The following is a 23,632-nucleotide window of genomic DNA, read 5'->3' as shown; positions in this document are numbered from 1 at the left end:
ATCGTTTTCTAGTTCTGTAAACTATTCTAAAGCAAAAGCCACACTGAGGTGTTACATTGTACTGTCAGGGAGCTGTGTAGGATAGCAGATGATGTTACTAACCTTACACAGACGGGGAGTGATTATAAAGTCACTGCAACGCTATTAAATCTGGCAGTGAATGTTACCTCTTACAAGAGCATTGCAGCCCTCTGTTTAATTAATACAACCCTGTAACTACAACCCCATAAAAAACACAACAAATAATTTTGGACTTTCCCAAAAGTGGTTAGTCTAGATTTATAAACGTCCCTGACGGAAAGAGGAAGTAGATTCCACAGTCTAGGAGCCCTGTCACTTTGAGTGCTTGATCCTGGGGATGGAGAGTAACCAAGGTAACAGGAGCAACGTGACTGAGAGGGTGTGTATGGGTTGACCAGCTCATTTAGATATGCAGGGGACAGGGAATGTGCAGCTTTACAGATTAGTGAAATCATGTAGGCTTGCCTGGAGGTGTACCACACATTGGTCTGGATGACAGCCGTGTTCATGCCCCTGATCTGAGCCAGCTCCAGGTCAGGGTTATAGTTCACATGTAACGTTGCAATGTCTCCTTTCTTATTAGTCCTCTTCCTGTTGAGTCCTGTAACAGGTTTCAAATTTTAAAAAAAGAGACTTAATCATCACATCAGGACAGGGTTATACTAGTCAAACCCAGCCAATGATTATTTATATTCCTATTCCAATTAACTAACAGCTAACTGCTACAGGCCTTATATTATGCTACTGCAAAGCTGATCACATGACAAGTCATATGGTTCAGCTCCTTGACATGAAGTCTTTCCACTGTTATTAAACTGCAGTGTAAAACTGCAGTACATTTGTGTAAACAAAACTAGTCTCTTTCCCTGCAGTTCTGAAGCATTACAAATAAAAAATGTTATTGCAATTTTAAATGAACCTGCGGTGTGGGATGCCTGTGTGCTATTATTGCAAGACTTCAAACATCACTATGGAGAAACATGGTTTTATATTCTATTTATCACTCTTCACATTTACTAAATACATCAAAATGATACTGTAGTAAATTCTAATCATTTTCAGCGGAGCTGGGTAGAACACAGGCTATATCCTGCAAAGTTGTTTCAACTTATGCAGCAGAGAAGACATTTGGTTTTAAATACCCAATTATTTTCCCCCAGTTTTTCTTAGAATGTCAATTTATGTTCCCTTACCACAGCAACTCCTCATAACAGCTCAGTGAGCATCCTGCAACCCCACCTTCAGGACCTTCATGCCAACTCCCTAACCCACAGGAGTGACAGAGCCAATTCAACACTTCCTGTGGAATCATCATCGAAGCCTGGCGACTTTGCACTGCTTCAATGCTCCCCTGACTGTATGATTCACCCTGCACACCACATGGTTGTGCCTTTACCTGGTGAGCCTCCCCAGTAATTTTACACTTACCAAATATTGCTAAGGATATGCAAAGGAGTGCAAAGACGACCACAGCACACACTGGACCAAGCACAATCATGACAAGGCTGTCGTGGGGCTCTGGGTTACAAAGAAATAAGGATAATTTAAATATATCGTATTTTGGATTTCAATTGCTGCCCAGTTATATAAAGATGGTCAGACAGAGCAGATGAGTATGATATTAATTTGAAAGAAATAGGGGTTGTTGCAGTAATAAATTACGGTAACAAATGAAACAATGATTCACTTCCCATCTTTCAAAATGAAAATTAAAAAGTAATGATATTCAAACAGCCTCATTAGGACAGCATTCCCTGTGCTTAAATGAATACACACAGGCTCACTTGTCATAAAGCACTGTAATTCCAACACAAAGGGTCTGCACAATGGGATTCTGCAATCAGCACTTACTGTTTTAATACCTTGGTGTATCACACTGCTATGCTTTTACAACTATACTGTGTTTCACTAGACTTTTCAGTGCTCCCAACCTCAGGCCTTATTAATTTGGTTTATTTGTTTTCTGCTGTGTTCATTTAAATATTTACAGCTTAAAACAGTATTTAAATGTTTTTATATACTTGTGACAAGACATTGTTAAGATTTGAGGTTTTATAGAACGCAAAATGTTTTTACAAAATTTAAAAATGAGTGTAGTAAAGCATAGTGAAATCATGGTAAAGTATAGTGAATAATGTGTTAGGGTTAGGGTGAAGAATGGTTATAAAAAACAAACAAATATGAAGCACAATAAAAAAAACATATTTTATATATATATATATATATATATATATATATACACACACACACACACACACACACACACACCCACACCACACCCACAAGGGGTGCGTGTAGAGTTTGAGCATTTCCCTGCACATTTAACCACTGTCCTAAAACTGTAAGAAATAAAAAAGTCAAATATAATTATTTTCCATTGACACATAGATGTTGTACACGCCAAGTCTTATTCACATTAATGTTGCAGTAATTTACAGCATATAAAAAAATAGCCTGTTGTAAGAGCATAATACAGTTGATCCACGCTATTCTTTGCATCTCTAATATACTGCAGTTTGTCGTTTCAGAAATAGAAGATAGAAGGCGCCCTTCTTGCTCACCAGTGCACAGCGCCCTTACCGTACGGCTTCATGGTGAATTCTTTGCTGGGTTTGCTCACTGGCCCTCTGCCAATAGAGTTTACCGCCAGCACTCTGAACTGGAAGGATCCACGCAGCTGGTGGTTCCTCCAAGAGCACAGCAGGGAGCTGGAGTTGCACGGGCCCTGGAAGACAACCATCCACTCTGAGGAACTGCTGGACCCCAGCCCTGAGGAAGCGTTCACTACATTTCTAAAAGAGAGGACCCGGGAGACCAAAACAACAATAAAATAATAATAATAATAATAATAATAATAATAATAATAATAATAATAATAGTGTTGCATAGAGTCTATTGGCAATAAATCAAGCCTGTTTGATCCCCATACATATTTACTGTGGTATTCAATGGTGAAAGTGTAGTAAAGCCAATTAAATGACTATGACTAACTAAGATATCCACTAAGCATAAGTATAATAAAGTGCAAAATTGATGTGGTACAGTTTTAAAAGGGGAAAGATACTGACAAAATGCATTTGTCAATATTGGAAACAAAATTGGTCACATCAAAAATCATATGGCACCCAGAAGTCAGACTGACACATTTATACACAGTAGTAGTCTGTATTTCAGTACTGCATGTGTTGTAATCCTCCAGGCATGAATGTCGCATTTGAAATCAATATAAATATTCAAACCAAGCGTCATTCAGATGCATAGAACAGTTTACATGGTAAACAAATATTTACACAAAAGGTTTAAAAGTTGTAGCCATTAAAAAAAGAAAAACTTGATATGAATCCAGATGCAGGCATTGATTTTCTATTGCGTTGCCGGCAGGCAGCAAGCAGTGCACTGGAGAACGACACCTCCAGCTGCACCGCTCATCACACCATACAAGGCAGTAAACGCACTCACCTGGCTTCCAGAACATAGTGTGTGATGTTGCTACCATGGTCCTCTGCCTCAGCCCAGTAAACCACCTCCAGAATGACATCGGGGGTGTCAGACTGGCTAGGGATGCCAGCTATGAGGAGAAAAAACCCAGTATTCTTTACCCACAGGGACTGCACACAAGCCATCCCAGACAAGGTGGTGACAGCAATGTCATTGTCTATACTGCTGCTGCTATTGAGAAGAGTACACTGCACACAGCACATGCAGTTTACAAAATACAAAATATAGGTACTGCAGCACTGCACAGCAGGACAACTAGTTGTGTTATTTATTATAGGTGGCTGGAACACATGTTTTATTTTAAAGTTACCCAACTGCAGAATCACTATAATGTTTTTACTTCTTTAGTACTTTACTACAGTACATTATTTCAGGCATTGGCGTAAACATTTCAGTTACTGCCTTCTTCTGAGAAAGGTACATTTTATATGAACGATAGGGAACTGCTAAGATGACAAAGCAATAGGTTAATGTCTAATACAAACCACACACTATATAGTGTGTTTGCACTGTATCTAGTAGGACGTACCTGTACAACCACAATACAATGTGAGCAACTGCTGGTGAGGATTTACTATTTGAAGATTTTCATATTGGGTAGATCCGCTAACATGATACTCTCGTTTACAATGATTCCAGCCCTGTTTTGTTTTTTTAAGATATGGCACAAGTCAATTTGACGCTTTCTTCTTATATGGCAAAAGTTGTCACATGTACTTCTAGCTTCAAACTGACTGACCCTGAACATATTGTGCTGGTTGTATCGAATGTGAAACTGCACTGCACTACATCTCTGTAAACAACTTCTGGTGCATGAACAGAAACACACATTGATCTCAGACACGTCAGAATAAATTTGACTCAAATGTTGTGCTTTTTATGATGTGTTTATAACCGGTATTTCTGTGTACAGTGAACCAAAAAGGACACAAATTACATAATTTTGAGGAATAACCTTTAAACATGTATATTAATAATTATAAAGTGCAGACAGTATCATAGAAAAGAATGTTCAAGAGGTTAAAACAATGTGGCAGTGAAATGGTTCATTCTTTACACCTATAATGGAATTAATACATGAAGTTTTGACAGTGTGGCGATGGCAGCTTTGGCAATCACAACCAAACTTGACCTAGAGAATCCTACACACAGTTGGTTACCGAATATGAAGCCAATATCTCAAAGACCACAATATATGAAATATGCAATTGAAATGGTAAATGAGATATTAGCAGGAATCCATAAGAAACATGGGATATGTCATGAATAGGCTATCGTGTGTTTTGTTATTCACAATTACATTTGAATGACTGACGCTAATTAAAAAGTGTTAGCAAAGTTGCCGTGGCTCCAAGGTGCTTAAAACGAACAGTTGTCCTTTTAGGAATGTTTGATTTCCTTTACCTAGACGGCCATTGGAAGCGATTAACAAAGAGAAGCTAATCAAGCTGTCAGCTGTACCTGCTGTCTGAAACAGGCTCTGTGAGGACGTGCTGGAGACATTGGTGGAGTAGACAGCACAGGTTCTCAGAGCGTACAGCCTGGAGGGCCTCAGCTCCTCAATAACACAGCTCACGTTTACACCGGCAGAACAATTAGACACAGCTGCACCCCATTCTTCATTGCCGGGATCCTGTGGGAGAAAAAAAGGACACAGTGAAATCGACACTCTGTGACCATGTCCTACCTCATTCTGTCTGTCCTAGGCTTTCACATTCAATATCAAACCTTGAATGCTGCACACTATGCTCTATAGCCCCATATGGATACAAAAGCAAAAGGATGAAAAAAAATCTAAACCGTGTGAGTGCAATAGGGCCCTGCACACCGCAAGCAGGTGTCTTAACTGCTATGCAAAGGAGCCTGGCTCGTCTGCATGTGTGGTTTCAGAGCTTTTAACCTCATCTCATCTCACTGACAGAATCTGTAAAAGCAGTGCATCAGACAGTGCAGCCTGTTACATAATCACAGAATGAAACTTCAATAATGTATGAACTGCTCTTTCCGGTAACTACACTGTTTCTAGGTAGATTTATACTGGTACATTCCTCTCAGAAAACCTGCCTGTGCCTTGCACTTGATTCAGTATTCAGTAGGTCCTTATATGTTTATAGTTAATTGCAGTTATAGCTAAAGAATTCAGCCACAGCAAATGCACGTACTGGTGTGTGACTTTGACACACACACACAAACACACAGACATGGAAGCAGACACAAAATGTCTAATTTTCAATCACTCAACAACAACCACAGTACAGAAATGTCCATTAATGATCAACAAAATGAGAATACCTTTAAAAAAAAAAAAAAATGTAAAGCTGGTACATCCATATCTCAGAGAAACTGGAGAGGAACAGGAAATTAAAACAAGGTAAAGGCGTTCATCCAAATAAAGCTGAAGCACTAATGGATAACGACATAGAACGTCTGTACAGCACTGAAACACTATGTTTAATAAAACCAAACTGTACTGCTGAACCTCGTCTTCTTTAATATTAGCATCACAAGGGTATCCATGTATTATAAAAGATAATAAATGGGCCTATTCAGTGAGTTACAGGAAAACAATTCCATCTCAACATTTTATTTTGTCCACTTGCATTCTCTGACACTTGCTTCGAGTATTTTTTGTATGGTATGGCATAGTAGTGCATATTCTTTCTAAATGATCCATCCTTGTACATAATAAATTAGTTGAGGTGATCCTCTGCTGCCACCTACTGCCCTTAACTGACATTGCACCAGCAATAACCAAGCATATTGTAGGGGAATTTTGAAGGCTAAATACATCAGTGTATTTCATGAATGCAGACAGGCAGATTCTTAGTTCCGATGAAGCACTACCTCTGAGATCTGGAAGTAGTAGGTGTGTAGTGGAGAGTTCTCTGGAGGCTGCCACACTATTTCTGCTGTGGTGTTACGGACGGCAACGAGACCAGGAGGCCTTGGCCTGGAGAATGTGGAGACAACAACCCCCTTGCTCCTGCTGAAACTCTCCCCCCCTGGTGGAAAGCTGAGCACCTGCAAACACACAATGCACCATAGCTCACTCATATGATCATAGTTTTAGTTGCCCCCAAGTAGCACCAACCAGCTGCAGTTTTTGAGTCACTGAACATTTATAATGTACTGCTGTATAATACTACTTGTCAGCTCTGCACAATTAGCACCGGAGCGTCTTAAAAACAACATTAACTGAGTCAGTGTGCGTGCAAGGGCTGTCCATCTTTACCAATTCCAGAGTTTGCCAAAATACCTTGAAGGTGTATGCTGTTCCACTGTGAAGGCTGTCCAGCTCCAAGCTCAGTGCAGCCTCTCCAGTCTGCTCTATCCGCACAGGAGCCTTCGGCCAGCAGGTGTCCCCGTTCACCTCCACCTGGTATCGGAGCTCCTCTGGAGGGCCGTTGGGCTCCTGGGGCTGCAGCCAGGACACAAGCACCTTACTGTCTGACAGGACAGTGGCTTCCACCCTCACCGGGGCCGAGGGCACTGCAGCACAGCATGAGAGACAAGAAACACACTTTACTGACTGGACTGGACTGGACTCTAGTTTCATGGAGCAACAGTGTCTAACAGTTCTGTAGGACTGATATAAGATTGCCTTTAATGTGTTAACAGGTCAGTCTCTTGCACAGTACAGAGGTTTTGGAATGATCTGTTTTAGCAAAATTCAGTGTATATACACTAAACCTAAACAAACCAAACAGATTTTTTTTAAATGTGTGTTTTCATTAATTTTCTATGTTTTGCAATTCAGTTCTTTCCTATAGCACAGTGGCACTTGGAGTGAAAGAGATACGAATGAGGAGCACTTCTATAGCAGAATCCAGCTGGAATCTGGTGAAGTTGGAGGACTGCTCTTGTTCACTGCCCTGGTATGTTTGGACCATACAGTACATGGAAAAAAAAAAAAGTTATGAAGTGTTACCTCCAAAGTCTGTCCAATTCACAAAAGGCGGTCCGAGATGTTGTGACAGGTCTGCGTACCAGCTTCTCACTGAGATCTGTAGAAGATACCTTGTGTACGGGTGCAGGCCTTCGATTTCTATCTTGTTAGACTGAACCTCCTGCACAAAACAAATACACTTTGGGTAATCCATTAAAACCTTTTGGCTTGAAATGTTCTCCACTGTGCAGTGACCATGAGAGTTCACCATGACCACAGGCCTACTCAACCTATATTGAAACAGATTTTCGTTCACTCTCAATAGCTTGTCCTTTCCAAGTTTCATCAGAACTTGATGTAAGTGTGACACACAGACAGCCAGCCTCCATTAACACCCCAATTCTGATACACTCACTAACTTGTACTGAACAATGCCTTTTACAAGTTTCATTATGATTTCCATTACATGAGAGTAGATGTTAAACTTCATGCTGATTTGAGATGTAGCTTTACAGTAAACTAATGTTATCCATCTGCATCTCCATCCATTTGTGTTTCTTTCCCTCTGTTGATGTAGATATCCTTCTGCCTGGTGTTGATGGCTGAAGTGTAATGCTGGCTCCAGGGATCAGCTTATTTTGCCTCCCAAGCACATCAGCACATACGACGACTGCTGGCTCCGGGTATCAACCACAATAGAACGAGTACTTCTCTCATATATATACCTAGCTGCAGTCCTCACCTGTTTGAAGCACTGCAGTCCCCTGACACAGGTTGCATTCGACTCGCTGTCCTGCAGCTCAGCACAGTGAATAATGTAGGTGAGGGTGGGCTTGCTGACATGCCTGCAGTGTGCAGGAAACTCCACCGGGGGGATGTGTAGAGTCAGACTGCTGTCCGTTCTGTTTAGAATCTGCACCACATTCCGGTAAGGCAGGGGTACCAGACACTCAGGGCCTGGGGACAAGTGGACAAACGGGAGCTGGGTTAAAATTAGGCCTTTTTCCTGTACTATCTGAAATGAAAGTGGCAATGTGCTACAAAAAATTACTGTGAGCTCTGCTGCCTTGTTAAATTTATATTATAATTAAACTGTCTGTCTGACTGTCAACAGTCAAATAGGGTAGAAAACTGTCAACAGTCAAATGGGGTAGAAGAATGGTGTTGAGTAAAACTGATTAAAAAATGAACAAAAAAAACAATGTGTGGCAACTGATGTCAACGCACACTTTCATCACAATTCAATGAGCAGTTCTCAATATAAGAGAGATGACAGGCTTCTGCTTCATTACCCCAATCCCTCAAAGGTTACAATGGTTCCATGTGTCCATATATACCATATATGTCCATATATGTATATGGTTCCATATATACCTACAATGAGATACTACATATATTATATATTAAGAATGATTCTGTATAGGGGTTACATTATTGTTAAAACAGGAGGATGGATCACGATATCAGCAGATGGCACATTCAAGTCTGTTGCTTGGATACTACAGGATTTTCATTCTAATAAGCCACAGTACTAGTTTTTGTGTTTGCTTTCACGTGTCTTTCAAAGACTTTACCTGGATAAACCTGTGCTGTCCCATCATACATCCTCACACTGACAGGCTTGAGCTGGTACAGTTCAGACAGAAGCCGGCCTGATGTCTTGTCAGCTCTGTGAATAACCACCTGGCTGGAAACTTCATTTACCCAATACAGTGCCACTGAATCCGCAGCCAGGGTGGGGGTCCTGACACCTGGTGGAAAAACACATTACAGGTGCTTTTTAATTAGATCTACTAATAACACCGTGTAACAATTTTTTTTTTTTTTTTTTTGTTCCTGGGTAGTAAGTGTTATTTCCTAATTGCTTATGCCTCAAAAGTATAGAAAATGGCTATTATTCCCCACAAACTTTGCTTTTGTGACCAGGACAGTGATATTTCAAAATATCACTATTTCCAATGGGAAAACGGGCAAATGTGTGTCTTTTCGTTCACATAAAGTCAGAAAAAAACAACATATGAATCCAAATTAACATGTATTTATACTAAAGTAATACAAAGATGACCACAAAAGATTTAGAAGTGAGTAGTTTTTCGAGATTTACGATTATACTGTATTTACAGTACAATACAATAAGCCATTTTCTATACTTTTGAGGCATAAGCAATTAGGAAATAACACTTACTACCCAGGAACAAAAAAAAAAAAAAAAAAAAAATTGTTACACGGTGTTATTAGTGAATTACAATATGAGATTACAGATTACCACAACAATACAGTGCCTTTTCAGCAACTAGATTGATAAAGAATCACTTATTTCTTCACAGTGGGACCTTTTCATCAAAGTATGACATTTTTAAGAACGCTTTCTTTTTTAAGGTCTGTTTTTTTTTTTTTTTTTATAATGTTTGTAAAGATTCTCTTAGATTAAACAATGCAAATATAAGTTTTTCTTCTCGGGTTTTCTCGCCTATAAAAAAATACATAATTAAAAACTTCTTAAATTAATGGATTGCCTAGTACACTGGACACAATGCAACATCCTGTTCCTTTGAAACAGCAAGAAAGCAAGCAGAAAATCTGGATTTTCATTTAAATACAACATACCACTCCCAGGCAAATACCAAAACAATATTTATTTCATATAGTTATTCCGATTTATTCTCTCCCCTACATCGTCTGTCAGACTGTGTGGTTAATCAGATGGATACAATGCTTGCATGCTTTCCTTTGCTAAACCATAATATAATTACCATTGTACCTTAAAACATTTAGTTGTCCTCAGAAGTTTTGTCTGAATAACCAAACCAGCGTCTGTATTTACCTTCAGCCCCAGTGAAGTTCAAAGCTTTCCAGCACCTGCAACCTGTGATATCAGCCCCCCAGACTGACCAGTCCCATGTGGTGAAGAAGAGCGTGCTGTCCCCCGAGCCCGCAGTGTCCACAGTCAGGCCGCCGGACAGCAGGGCTCCAGCCATGGGACAGGTGCAAGATGGCGCAGTGCTGTCTGACCCGGGGCCAAGCAGCGTTCGAATCGTCCCGTCCACTAAACTGTACGCCTGTACAGAAGAGTTCCCAGAGCAGCCCTGTGTCCAGAGTAAGAGGCTGGGGGCAGGACAGGACACAAATAAGGTATAGGAATTACAAAACCCAGTTCAATGAATTCAAATGTGAAAAAAAATAAAAAAACACCCCTTCATTTCTTTAACAGGTAATTGTTTTTTTTTTTTTTAACTGTGATATGTTAGGAATTATACTTTTGTTTTCTAGCTAATTTAAAAAGAAAAGTATATTTTAATATTCATTTACATGGCCAAATACATATTATTTAATATTTGTATTGACCATTCTAATCGGAAACTGTCAATATTTGTTTTTAAATATATTTAGAAATCCATACATTATGAATTTGACTGTCATAATGAAAATCTATTTGACTTTCCACTGCAATACATCAATAAGACAGCTTCAAAATATGTTGTTTTTGCATATTTTTAAGGAAAATAAAATGTATATTTTATTAATCACCTTCATACACATTTAGGGAAATGGAGACAGTAGTGCTTTAGATGAACATAACAAATGAAGTGCAAAAACTGCTAAAACTGCACTAATTACAGCTAAGGGCAGGTTCAGCTCATCTTCAATGAATTGCCTCTCCGCAATCACCCGCTGAGCTAAGCATTCAAAGCTCTGGAGGCTGCAGGCCAGAAGTGCCTCATTTCATTAAAGATGATACCTTTTCTTGGGGTACACTGAGAAGGAACAGATCTCCTGGCTGATGTGAAGCAGTTTGTGCAGCTTCTTGTCCTGTTGCTCGAGATCCAGCAGGTATACGGTACTGCCTGTAGTGTCTGGATCACCTGACAGCACGTACAGCCTTCTCCCCATCCAGTCCACTGCGAGAGCTCGAGGAACCCCAGGCAGGCTCCTGTCAGTCAGCTATTAGACAATGTGTAAGTTACAAAATGTCTCATTATTTTGGTCTCTCTGTTTACCTGTTTTACATTGATACTACACTCCCTGCTGCAAAGCTCTTCACTCATTAGCACACTGCAGAAAGAAAAAAACATACCCAATAAAGTTACCCAACCAGAACAGCTCAAACATTTCATTTGGGACACAGTCATACTGAAGGAGGCAGTCATTCTAAAAAGGTGATAATACAAATTTGGTTTAAAAAAAAGCTTTGAATCAAACTTTCTATGGACCATGGAAACACAGAATATGACAGTACAAAAAATGTATACATTACACATAATGCGTTATATTTCTTTATGTAACTAAGTAGAACTTGCAATTAATTTTAGACAGACTTCAATAATCTTCTAAATTGCATTTCCTTGAAGAGCGAAAGCAGCGTTTGAATTGCTTTGTTCCCATTGTATGGTGTTTACAATAAGAACAGTTCTGGGTTCTGTTGCTCAATACTGAGTTTATATCACCTCTTTACCCAGCTTTTACACCATAAAATAGTAAGATACATGTAAAAAAAAATACATACAATGATATCTGAAGCTACTAGCTCTTTACCACACCTGATCCATCAATAAAGGAGGCTCTCATAAGGAGACACACCTGGGTTTTATTGCCTCCGTCCAGTCCAGTGCTCACAATTGAATTCTCAGTCAAGTAGAACAGCTGCCGTGACTGAACCACATAGCCCAGGTCAATGACGGCCGACACAGGCAGTGTCATCACTGCCTGCTCCGTGTCCACATCCAGCAGGTGAGCGCGCCCGTCTCTCACAACCAGCAGGTAAGGAGCTGGGGCTGACTCTGTTTAAAAAAGACAACGTTAACAACAAAGCTTAAGTGGGATTACAGTACAGCACGAGTCACGGGAAGAAATGGTTTAGTATTTTTTATTTTTGCATCAGGCTTTTATTAGGATTACACATTTACATTTTTTGAAAAGCAAAACCAAAAAAAGTTTCCACTAGGTGGGCGACGCTAAGTAAACAAACATGTACCAAATGTAGACAAAAATATGTCCAAATTATGTTTTGCTGAAATGTATATGCAGTACAGAAAGTCTTAAGCTCCCAAGCTCTCACAGCCCCTGATGCTTGATATGACTGGAACTTTACTTACCTGCACTTGCCATCACAACACCAGTTCTCTCACCAAAGCCAGCACTTGTAAAGGCAGATACCTGAAGTAAAGAATACAAGGCTTTCCTTAGCAAACCTGTGATTTCATTCTACCACCTCATATCTGAACTATTGCTAATACTGGTGCAGTTCACCCCTTCAAACAGATTGCTCACTGGCAGCATGCTAAGAACGCAAATCTGAGACTTTGCAGATGGTCTACCGCTGAAGTCGATAAACGGTACTTTTAAGTACCATGTTTATGTTACCAGAATGCTTTGATTTAATTACAACCTTTACGTATAATTAACTGTATATTATTCTTTATAACAGGCTGTATTCACAATGCTTTTAACATTTTCACAATGTCTTTTTATTAATGGCTTTTATTAACCTTTACTCGTGATTTTTTTTTTCTATTTCCGTCCTGTTCTTGGCCTCCTTACAGACTCAAGCTGTTGTTAATTAATAAAATCTGATACAAATTTACAGAACAAACTATAGAAAGCCGCTAACCTGAAAGCAATAGTGCCATTGCAGGTTGGCGCCAGTGTGTTTAATGCTGAAGCTGGTGCTGCTAGCTGGTAGAGTTTGTGCGGAGGCCTGTTGGATATCAAGGCCGCCCTGTGAACAGTTCCCAGTGCTGTAGTACAGGCTGTAGCCCCTGATGACCCCATTGGGCAGAGAGGGAGGGCCCCATCGAAACTCCACCTCCGTGTCAGCTATGTTTGCAGGGAAGCGCGGCCACTGACTCACAAACACCCTGGCGCTGACTGGAGCAGAGGGTGCTGCAGAAGAACCCAATACAATTTAAAGACAATACTTATTTCAAAGTTGAACACTCACACAGTCATTTTGCAGTTTGCCATCATTTGTCGATACCACCCTTCAAAAAAAATCTCAATGTGGCTGCAGCACTAGGAATCAGGAGGAACCCATTGCCATGTTTATAGATGGAAGCTTTGTGCATGCATGCTGCCACTTGCAGCATTGTTGGGTTTTGTAACACAGTAGTAACACTAAGTAGCATTAATCTGACAGGTCGTAGGTGGGGGCAGCTGCCAGTTGTGAACAATATTGAAACTGAATATACAGATAGAGGTAATTCTACTTGCCATCTACACTTGTTCACTGTACCATAAGATGGTCTGACATACCATTGTCTGTTATTTACCAGGCTTTCGATATGATGATCTACACTTTGGTGTGCTTTTACCATGGTATACTGCACTTTTATTACAGAACGACACCAATTTACTACCAAACGATGGGCCTCATTTACAAAAGCGCACTAAACATTATGATGCACCATAATTGCAATTAGTGTGCACGTTCATGATTTCTGTATTTTGCAATGTATTCATTATCGTGCAAAATAGTGGCCATATTATGGTGCACACTGATTTCATTGTGCCACACTATGGTAATCAGAATGAATATGTGATTTGTATGGTAATGCATGATAATGTATTTAAATGAGGCACCCCGCTCTGAATAATGAGATGAGCTTTATTCACACTGTATTTACTAAGGGCTGATAATTATAGTGTGCACCTTAAACTGAGCGATAATTAGTTTGGAAACCAGACTTTAACCACTGCTAGACACACTATTTAAACCTACTTTTCTGGGCTGAAATCTCTCTGAATCATGGAGGCATTAGGTGCATTAAGGTTTTCATATAGAGCAGTGATAATTGCATGTAAATAACAGATTATATTAAGTCTGAATAAATGTGAATTATGTTATAATTTCTTAGATTTTATTTTATAGTTCATTACACGATAGAGTGGTTAAATAAAACACTGGACCAAACAAGGGTATTATAATTTAAAACAACCTCCTCCACTGGAATTTCTAACTCATCTGCGTTCAGTTTTAGTTAGCGTTGCCTCTGCCTGTCCCCTGTGGAGCGCTGCGTCTGTTGATCGCTCATTTTCGGTCAATGTAGGCCACATCCACCTTTCACAATAAGTCAATGACCAAAAGATACGTCTGGACTGCTTGGACTATTTATATCACGGTGGCCTTGGACATTATCGTGCACATGAAATTGCATTACATGCATGTAATGTGCCCGTTATGGTATGTAAATTAGCCTAGCAGTGTGCATGTAAATGAATGCGTTCGCTGCTCGTGAATGGGACAGTAAGTTTAGATTTATGGTGTATGTTAGGCTGACTACTTAATGTGTTACGTTCAGTGCCCTTTCGTAAATGAGGCCCGCCGTGTGTAAATGTATCAAGCTCAAGGCTTTTGGCTTCACTCCTCGCTTGTGGGAACATATATATTTCTGCCCATTCCATGGAGCTTCAACTTGACTGACACCAGACGACTGAATCAATGAAGAGCAGTATTCTCATCTAGCTAGTACCCTGCTCAATCAACAGATTACATTGAGGCTACATGGGATTTTAATTTAGAACAAAGTTGGGGTGAGGCATAATACTAAAGATAAACAGTTTCTATAACAACTGAAAGATTTCTCAGCCAAAGATTGGTCTAATTGTATTATGTTTTTTTTTTTTAGTACCAGCGATGACCACTGGGATGTGATTTTAATTTTAATTTTTTTTTTTTGTATAGTGTGACAAATTCTCCTTCATTCAAGCTAGTTATAATATCACTGCAAACACTGATGCATGCAGGTTTTTCTCAATACATACCAGCTTCTGGGGTGCGGAGGAAGGCAGCAGTTTTAGCTGCAGATCCCCAGTAGGTGTACGGCTTCACAATCACATCAAATTCTAGGAAAGGTGTCAGGCCCCTCAGACAATAGAAAGGTACACTCAGTTCCTAAAATATAATCACAACAACACAAGTAGGTGAGATTTACTGTTGTGCTGCACTTGTCAACTCTTTACTGAAGTTTAAAGCTTGAAATAAAGTGAGAAATATACAGATTGATAAGAATTTAACAACTCTAGGAAAGTTTCATAAATATCAAACTATGTCATTCAATAAACTTCTATAAATAGATCCTAATATTTCGGTAATTCACAAAATTGGTAGCAAAAGCTTGCAAAATATATTCATCCATTTTGGGTTACCACAAAAAAAAACAGGTCTTTACAAGATGTGGTGAACATTCTTTCAAATGAAATGTGTTGAGTTGTGATGCAGCCGCGTTTGCTGATTGATTTAGTTTCTTAGACATGAATCATCAAGCGAAGCAGTGGTCAACAATACAGTCATTGATACACACGTCAATATGAATGTGTGGACTAATGCTGAAATTCTAACTCATTCTATGAAAGGATTTCAATCAAAGCAGCTTCTACACAAATTCTCTGCTTTAGTTGGCAAAAAAAAGCCTGACTGCCTAAAGCTCTACAATGTAAGAAGGAATGTGTTTCAGACAGCAGTCCCCATATTGAGAGGGTTAATGGGGTGCGTGTCACTGAACTGATAGACGGTGTGTCTGACAGATTGATTTGTGCAGTGTGGCCCCTCTCGAAATGCAACACGTCCCATGGGGTCCTAGGCTACTCACATCTATAGCTGGCCGGGAATGAACCACAAGAACCCTTAGCTGAGGGGCCACATCTCATTCCTGCTTCAATACAGTCTTAACACATTTCCATTTCACTGCCTTCAAACTGGTTTCTAATAAAAAAAAATGATTAATGGCAACAGGCTTTGGGACTGTAAACGCTGTTCATCTTTTATGAACACAGTTCCCTAAATGTTGAGAGGGGTCAGGTACATCCCCATCGTGACTATCTGAGGTGAAAGATTCTGGCTGCAAACCCCTGAGACTCAATGCACTATCCTGCTGTGCTTGTGTTACAGATGTGTCACTGCAGATCCATTCCAAGACACAGAATGCCTGGCAATCACGTTTAATGCTCACATTGGATTCGGTGTGCACGTATTGTTGGAAAATCATGTTTTATTTTATTTGGACTAACTTGATAGGAAACTTACAGCTCAATTCACAAAGCCTTGTGAGTTACTGTAAAACATAACATTTTGGTGAAGACGTTTTCACAGATTTTGCATAAAAAATCCACAAAGCATACATGCTGGAAAATAAGCGGAATTACTACACTGAGTTTATATACAGTAAATGTTTATTTTATTGAGTATATGCAAGCATTTATTACTGTAAATATCTCCATAGTGAAATATCTACAAAATGAAGTTGGTGCAGACATTTCCCGTTTTACAGTATTTCATGTCTTAAACTGATATTTCATGTCTTAACCCAATAACAAACTGCTGTGTTTTACCATTGAAACAGACTTTAATAACAGGTCGTACAAGAGACAAGATAATACATGCATTAATGTTTCAAAGCAGAAGCCATACTTGTGGTTTCCTTCACAGGTTAATGCCACGGATTGCTAACAAGCTGTATCAAGTCTTAATCACGCTAGTGCCTTCTTCAGTGTCTACTTGACTTATACTTATGTAAATACATCCCTTCTGCATTTCCCACAATGCAACACTAACCTTAAACACATTGAGGGTTCGGGATTCAAACAGGTAGCTCACATTTCCGTGGTTCACATTTCCAGACTTTTCCCAGGACACACACAATTCCGAAATGTTTCCATTTATTTGAAAAGAGGATTCTGGAACAGGTGTGGGAATAACTTCTGGAGGGGTAGAGGAACCAGCTAGGAAAGGAACACGGCACAGGTATAATGAGAAATGGACCGGTGAAATCAGCTTAGGTGTGCGATGCTGATACTGTATCGATAAATACAAACATTGTCATTTTGAGAAGGTGCTGCAACCATGTGGGAAGAACACACTATATTTATTTCCGCAGGTTCTAAGGTATCATAGTCTTAACAAATAAAACATAAATACTTCAGTTTAATACACTCACTAAAAATGAAATGCCATTGACTCTTTGATTTATACAACTGGAATCTGTTCCTTCATAATGTTAAAAATGCCAAGAAATCTGTGTTTCTTGGATAGATATCAAAAGGCAAAACCTCTACAGTGTGTACTGTGTACATCTTGGAGTTTAGGTGTTTAAGGACTTCTTCTCTCTGGACAGGCAGACTCACTGCTATCCATTGGGTAGAGCAGGCCAATCCCAGCCAGCACTGGATCTCTCATGGTACAGAACCCAGGCTTAACATGTGGGTGGTAGTGTTCAACTTCAACTGACCTGGCAGAGGCTTCTGCTGCACAACGGTGAAAGCGGAGACCCTCACCGCAGGAGAGACAACGAGGCCCTGCTTCAACCCCACTTCCAAGAGCTGCAGTGATCCCTCCTGATTGATCCAGACCAGCCTGCCGCTACAGTACTGCAGAGCAGGCCTGGAGATGCGCATGCTGGCTGAGGAGAAGATCTTCACAGGCTTCATGCTGCTACTCTGCCTAGGACAATAACACACACAAGACAGCAATGCTTCAGAGACTTATGTCAGTTGTATATAGTTGCAGCTCTTTAGGCACAGAAGACTGGAGGCCAACCCTCAGTGCTAAGGGTACTAACATATCTTCTCAACATCACCCTTTATAAAAGTTTACAGTTCAGCTGTAAATGGGCACAGCCTTTCCTCTGATTATAAAATGCATGTATCATAGTTTACCCATACCATGGTTTGATTTTATAGTTTATGCTTTACCATACCTCTCTGGCCTTTACAATACTTTTGTATGCAGCACTACAGTATGTTTTCACTTTACCTTATTACTCTTTGCTATGCTTCTACTATGGAAAATGTATTAAGGGAACAACATCTATAAATCTATGCATTTAATCCATACATACGTTCCTTATAAACTTTGATAAACTGCAAGATCAGATTTGTAACAGACACCGCCATATACTAGACACCACCCTTGACCAAGTTGTATCTGCAGAAATAAAACTTCAATATACGCCTGCCTCAAATACCGTAAAAACCACAATAACAAATTGAGCCTTTCGAAAACGGCAGCAGCGTAGTACTTCTAATTACCGCTGCCCTTGAATAAGCGGGACAGCTGTTTTTACAATTTAAAATAAACTGCTGCGGCGTTGATTCAAAATAATACTGTATTCATTAAAAATGTATCCATTATATATTTACCACGTCATTCCTGAAAAGACAGAAAGGGACTTTGCAATTGCAATCGAAGGTGACATAAGTGACCCTACTAAGAGAATCTGATGAGTGCTGTTTTTCTAGCGGATTCAAGCAGGCTATTCATGCTCTTACCCAGTTAGCAGCAGATCTGCTTGATAGATCTCAAAGGTAGTGCTGTCCTGTGTCACCCAGTAGAAGACTCTGTGGTCAAAGTCCACAGATAAACCCATGATCTAGGGAAGAGGAAAAGCAGCACACACAAACTAAAGTGAGTTTACTCCTTTTCATACCACTCTGTTATCAGCCTTGGTTACAAATGCTGTTTTAAATGTAGACAGTTTTCATTCGAATCTGTGCTGTGTTGACTCCACCATTAAGCAGGTGTTTAGAGGTTACAAGATCATACGATTTCTGAAGGTCCAGTAAGAAGAAAAAAACACTTGGTTTCATCTTGAGTGTTTTTTAAGTAAAACAGGTATAAATACCCCTTTCAATGCTCCTGACCACTGTTCAGTTCAACTTATAAATCCTAATGCATTTCTTAACTCTATAGACACATTACTGAGCAACTCTTTCCTCGATATTACACCCTTGGATCTGTACAAAGTGTCTCTTTCAGAGCATGTCTGAAGGCTAACAGATGCATAAACTAATCTGTATGATGAAAAGAGGTGTAGCAAACATGGCAGTGAACCATAAACCCATAGGCGCACAACAGCCAATACAACACTCCCCTGGCCCCCCCGGCCAAGACAGCACAACCAGGATTTGAACCAGCAAGCTCCTGAACATGTCACCCTGCACTCAATGTGGTACTGCCTTTAATGGATGAGTCCCAGGGGGACCAAAAGCTAGACCTGTGTAATGTTTGGTGCACAGAAGCACCAGCTCTCCAAGGAGTGAGTTCCTCACCTGTTTACCAGAGAAGCTGGGCAGCTCCAGCAGGACGTTGGGGTGGTCCCCGTTCAAATAAGCCCCCTCCACTGTGTGAGCTGTAATCCAGTACACAAAGCCTGCCAGGGGGTCCAGCTGCAGGTCAATAACCCTGCCGGCAGCCACCGCAACACTTTCAGTGAGGCTGCCAACCACTGAGCTCCTCCACACCTAGGCACAGGACACAGACATGACCTTTTACTTTACAGAGGTGAGGAAATCTGTTCTTACATTTGAAACAATTAGAAATGTATCCCATTTGTTCATCAGCAGCATGTCGATGAGAGAAATAATTCTGTCCCAGTCTCTCTGATAGTAGAAGTGACATACTGTAACATATATGAACCCTGTAACATACAGTGACATAAAACGAGGCTCACTGGGACCCAAAACAATAGCAGAGAAAATGTATAACTGTGTATGTATGTGGTTTTATTTTTAAACAAAACAGAACAGGCTATTATATTATGTCCTTGTTTGACAAAACAATTGTGTCACAGTAAATGTAGTTATAGTAGACTGGCCAAAACCTTAATAAACATGTTGACGGCATTTTTACAAGCAATGACTTGCTGAATCATTGCACTATTGGCTACTCATCAAGATAAGGATGGATGGACACTTCTGAATTTGTCATTTTTGGTAAAAATGTTGGGTCAAAATTGGCCAATTTGTTTCTTTAATAATTATCTGCAACTCCCAGGATTTAACTAAAATGGATAATAAACATGTTTTGCTTGTTTTTAGAAAAACGCCATTTTAAATTGCTTCATATTTCAACGTAATTGTCTACATTATTTGTGTGAGGGTGACCTTAATCGACTTAACATAATTCTAAAAGTTTTTTTTTTTTAAACCCTAGATGATGTAGATAATTATTAGAGCAAAAAACTAAAAAAAAAAAAAAAAAAAAAAAAAAAAAATTTGACCCTATGTCGCCCACCCTTATCTTGACGAGTACCATATAGTGCAATGATTCAACATGGGTCATTACTTGTAACAAAAAATGTCATCAAAACATGTTCCAAGCAGATTTTTTATTGTTTAGCCAGCCTGCTGGTTAATATCAGGGAGAGCACTATCATGTTACCTTTGAGGGCTTCAGAGTGGCAGTCTGACTATGGCTATAGATAATATTGAAATCAAATAGTTCAATTTGATCCCAGTTGCAAAAGTAAACAAGTTACAGTATGTAGATTGTTTGTGACTGTCTGTCACTGTGGTTTTATAATTAAACACAGTTTCAATAAAATCAAATTCCCCCTTTTTCAGCATAAGCCAGAATCCTGTTACGCCATGACATTCAAGGTGCTGAGTGAGATATTGTGGCTTACAGTAAAAAAATATATGGAAACAATACAACACATTCAGTATTTTCTCTTTTCATTATATACATGACTAAAATTTAGATACAGCTTATGAAGCAAATACAAATCTACATTTGTGTTCTATACTCATCTCAGCTGTTAGTACTTACCCAGTTGGTCTTCCTGTCTGCCCAGTACAGAGTGTTGCCAATCCAATCTACAGCCAATGCTGCCACCTCCTGGACACCATGCAGTACAACAGTCTTTGAATCAGAACCATGCATTCTGGTAACATGAGTGACACCACTTGCATTCACCCAGTAGAGAGAGCCATTAATCCAGTCAAAATCTGTATGGGAGTTGTTAATAAACCCATATCAATGTAAGGCCTCAAATTGTGAGAGATTAAAAAGAAAATTAAGCGAAAACCAAAGTATGCACATGAATGGGAGATCAGAAACATTGAGCCAGTTTGTATTTTTTTGTAAGGTGCCGTTCCTAAGCCCAGAGGCGAATTTACTACCAAATACAGGGCCCCCAGTAAAACTCACCATAACACAGAACAACTGCAAAAAACTGCTGGATCAAAATATTAGCATTAACAAATACTATCTAAGTGAGTTTTCAATTAGAAGGAATGCTCTTAAATACATATTCTTATTTAATATACCAACGGCTGACTACTATATCAAAGAGTTTGTAAATACATAGGACATTTTTCGCTAAAAGATTTCTTGGCTATCATAAAGCGTGCATTTACAAGGAATTAAAAAAAAAAAACATCAAGAAACACTTTTGACAGAACAAGTCTGTCTGTATACAGACCCATTAAACTACGAAATTCAACAGCTGTCAAATCCATGTGGGGGTTACCAGTTTGCCAGTAACATTTCTCAAAGCAGAAGCCAGGTCTACACAGGGTGGTGAGGTTTGTGTATGGGTGACAGTTACCAGAGGGTGGTACTGCAGGTACAAATACATGACAGCAGCTGCTTCACTCAGCTCTCCCAGCAGCTGTGAGTGAGGCTGCCCGGAGCTTCTATTGCACTCAATGTGAACACTGTTCCAGCTCTCTAAAAACAGTCAGAGCCTAATGTACTAAACAACTGTTAAACCATCAGCCATCCAACTTTACACATCAGGTTATTCCTCATTTTGCTGCACAAACGCAGTCAAACAATAATCAAAGAAGATTTGTGTTATTTGGAAGGCTGCTTCACAGCCTAAGTATCAGTTAAAAATGCACCCTGTTTCACAATACCTGGCTAACAATGCCACTCAGAAACTACATTGTTACTGTACTTGCAGGTGTTTTGCATTACTGTGCAAATCCTCTTCCCCCTATCAGTCACCAGTGGCTTCCAGTAACAATATAAAGGTGATTGTCCATTCTGATAGCTTATAAAAGCACACACCTAATCTTCAGCACATGATGATAGAAACAGAATCCCAAAGGGATCTTTCTGAGCTTGGTGGATTGCCAAACAAACCTTATTCTAATCAAAACACCCCATGTGGTAAAACCGACTTTCAACTTACCTACAGCATTCTGAACAGGAGGCAAAATCATTTCATGGACAAATCTGTCTAAATGTATTTTCCAAGTTCCATTGATGCCTCCAGCGAGAAAATGAGGGGTTACACCTTCAAATGCAAGAACATTATTACGAGTTATTACGAGTAAACAAAACAACACAAGTAAATGTAATGTATACTGCTGTACAAACTATGTATATTCTTGGAATCTAGTTTTTAGTTTGAATTACAGTATTTTTATACATGGTGGTGGGGGGGGTTGGGTCAGGATGGAGGGACGCTCTTGTTGTCCTATTTTTGGCCTGCCTTGTACAAACCTAATCCTTGCAGTATTTTCTTTCTTGTGTGATTGGTGCATACCTTGCATCTTCCAGGCAGATCCCTTCTTGAACCTATCCTGGCGATGTGTAAATCTTAAATAACCTAATAAACCATTGTGCTAACCCTCCCTCTTAGTCAAGAAGCACTGCAGTGCCACAGATGACCATTTAGTATGGGAAAAACAGCTGGTCGGAAATAAAACTAAGATGTAATACATACTTGGAATAAAAAGCATATTTCTTTATTCCAAGTAAAACCTAAAACTATTAGTTCCATTCCAGCAGCCCCTGCCCTGTTCTGTCATGTGTGAGGGTCTCCGTGTCAACTACCTGAGTGCAGTGTGGTTCCTTTGAAAAGTGCAGTCCAGGGTCCCTCCCCGCCTGGAGACCTGGCCCGCACCCTGAAGCTGTGCAGTCCAGAGCTCTTCAAGTCCTCTACAGACAGGCATGTGGAATTGATCCCAGTGAAGACCCTGCTGCTGCCGTCATCACCTCCAACCTGAACATCATACTGCCACTGCTCCCACGCACTGGGGCCTGGAGGATACAGATCGGATTCACAGTCTCTCAGCCAGACACCTGCAGGGCATTCCCAGCTTGTGGAAGAACTTATTAGCTCATGTCAATGGTTCATAACTTAGAAATTAGAAAGAGAAGTAGGCAAACGCTTCAGCTAATGGCTTCTGCAATACACTATGCTACAGTAGCTGAAACATTTGTATACCTGGCTCAATTTCTTTTAGTTTTTCTTTAGCACAAGAGCCCAACCATACAGAGACCAGGTTTCATGGAAAAGTAGGTCACCATGTCCCAGATTGCTATACGCTCAAAAACTCAAGTAATGTCCATACTAAATGTAATTCAAATAGAACAAGCATTTTTCAATGTGGCTTATACTACAGCTGATGAAGTAGAGCAGCATATTACATTGTTGGGTGTGTGAGATGAGCAGACTAGGATTTAAACAGGTGATAGCTAAGGTTTTTAAATCAATTTTCTTATCT

The 23,632-nt window shown here is 39.8% G+C and overlaps 1 protein-coding gene across 1 annotated transcript in view; it reads right to left on the bottom strand.

Moving 5' to 3' along the window:
- The window catches only part of LOC121321060 (proto-oncogene tyrosine-protein kinase ROS-like), an 89,947-nt gene that overhangs the window by 60,062 nt on the left and 6,253 nt on the right, over positions 1-23,632 (bottom strand). The window contains exons 11-33 of the mRNA XM_041259971.1: positions 22,959-23,165; positions 22,312-22,416; positions 20,943-21,121; positions 19,445-19,636; positions 18,665-18,765; positions 17,626-17,837; positions 16,953-17,119; positions 15,164-15,293; positions 13,014-13,285; positions 12,499-12,559; positions 11,984-12,183; positions 11,145-11,347; positions 10,230-10,510; positions 8,980-9,156; positions 8,148-8,362; positions 7,448-7,586; positions 6,776-7,008; positions 6,364-6,540; positions 4,981-5,152; positions 3,481-3,589; positions 2,602-2,813; positions 1,450-1,539; positions 487-622 (exon numbers count right to left, since the gene is read on the bottom strand). Coding sequence (XP_041115905.1) covers positions 487-622; positions 1,450-1,539; positions 2,602-2,813; positions 3,481-3,589; positions 4,981-5,152; positions 6,364-6,540; positions 6,776-7,008; positions 7,448-7,586; positions 8,148-8,362; positions 8,980-9,156; positions 10,230-10,510; positions 11,145-11,347; positions 11,984-12,183; positions 12,499-12,559; positions 13,014-13,285; positions 15,164-15,293; positions 16,953-17,119; positions 17,626-17,837; positions 18,665-18,765; positions 19,445-19,636; positions 20,943-21,121; positions 22,312-22,416; positions 22,959-23,165 — 3,970 coding nt within the window. The remainder of the gene's footprint in view (positions 1-486; positions 623-1,449; positions 1,540-2,601; positions 2,814-3,480; positions 3,590-4,980; positions 5,153-6,363; positions 6,541-6,775; positions 7,009-7,447; positions 7,587-8,147; positions 8,363-8,979; positions 9,157-10,229; positions 10,511-11,144; positions 11,348-11,983; positions 12,184-12,498; positions 12,560-13,013; positions 13,286-15,163; positions 15,294-16,952; positions 17,120-17,625; positions 17,838-18,664; positions 18,766-19,444; positions 19,637-20,942; positions 21,122-22,311; positions 22,417-22,958; positions 23,166-23,632) is intronic.

The sequence above is a fragment of the Polyodon spathula genome, chromosome 9, assembly GCF_017654505.1.
Source record: "Polyodon spathula isolate WHYD16114869_AA chromosome 9, ASM1765450v1, whole genome shotgun sequence".
Classification (NCBI taxonomy): Eukaryota; Metazoa; Chordata; class Actinopteri; order Acipenseriformes; family Polyodontidae; genus Polyodon; species Polyodon spathula.
This window is presented reverse-complemented; position numbering and strand designations above follow the sequence as displayed.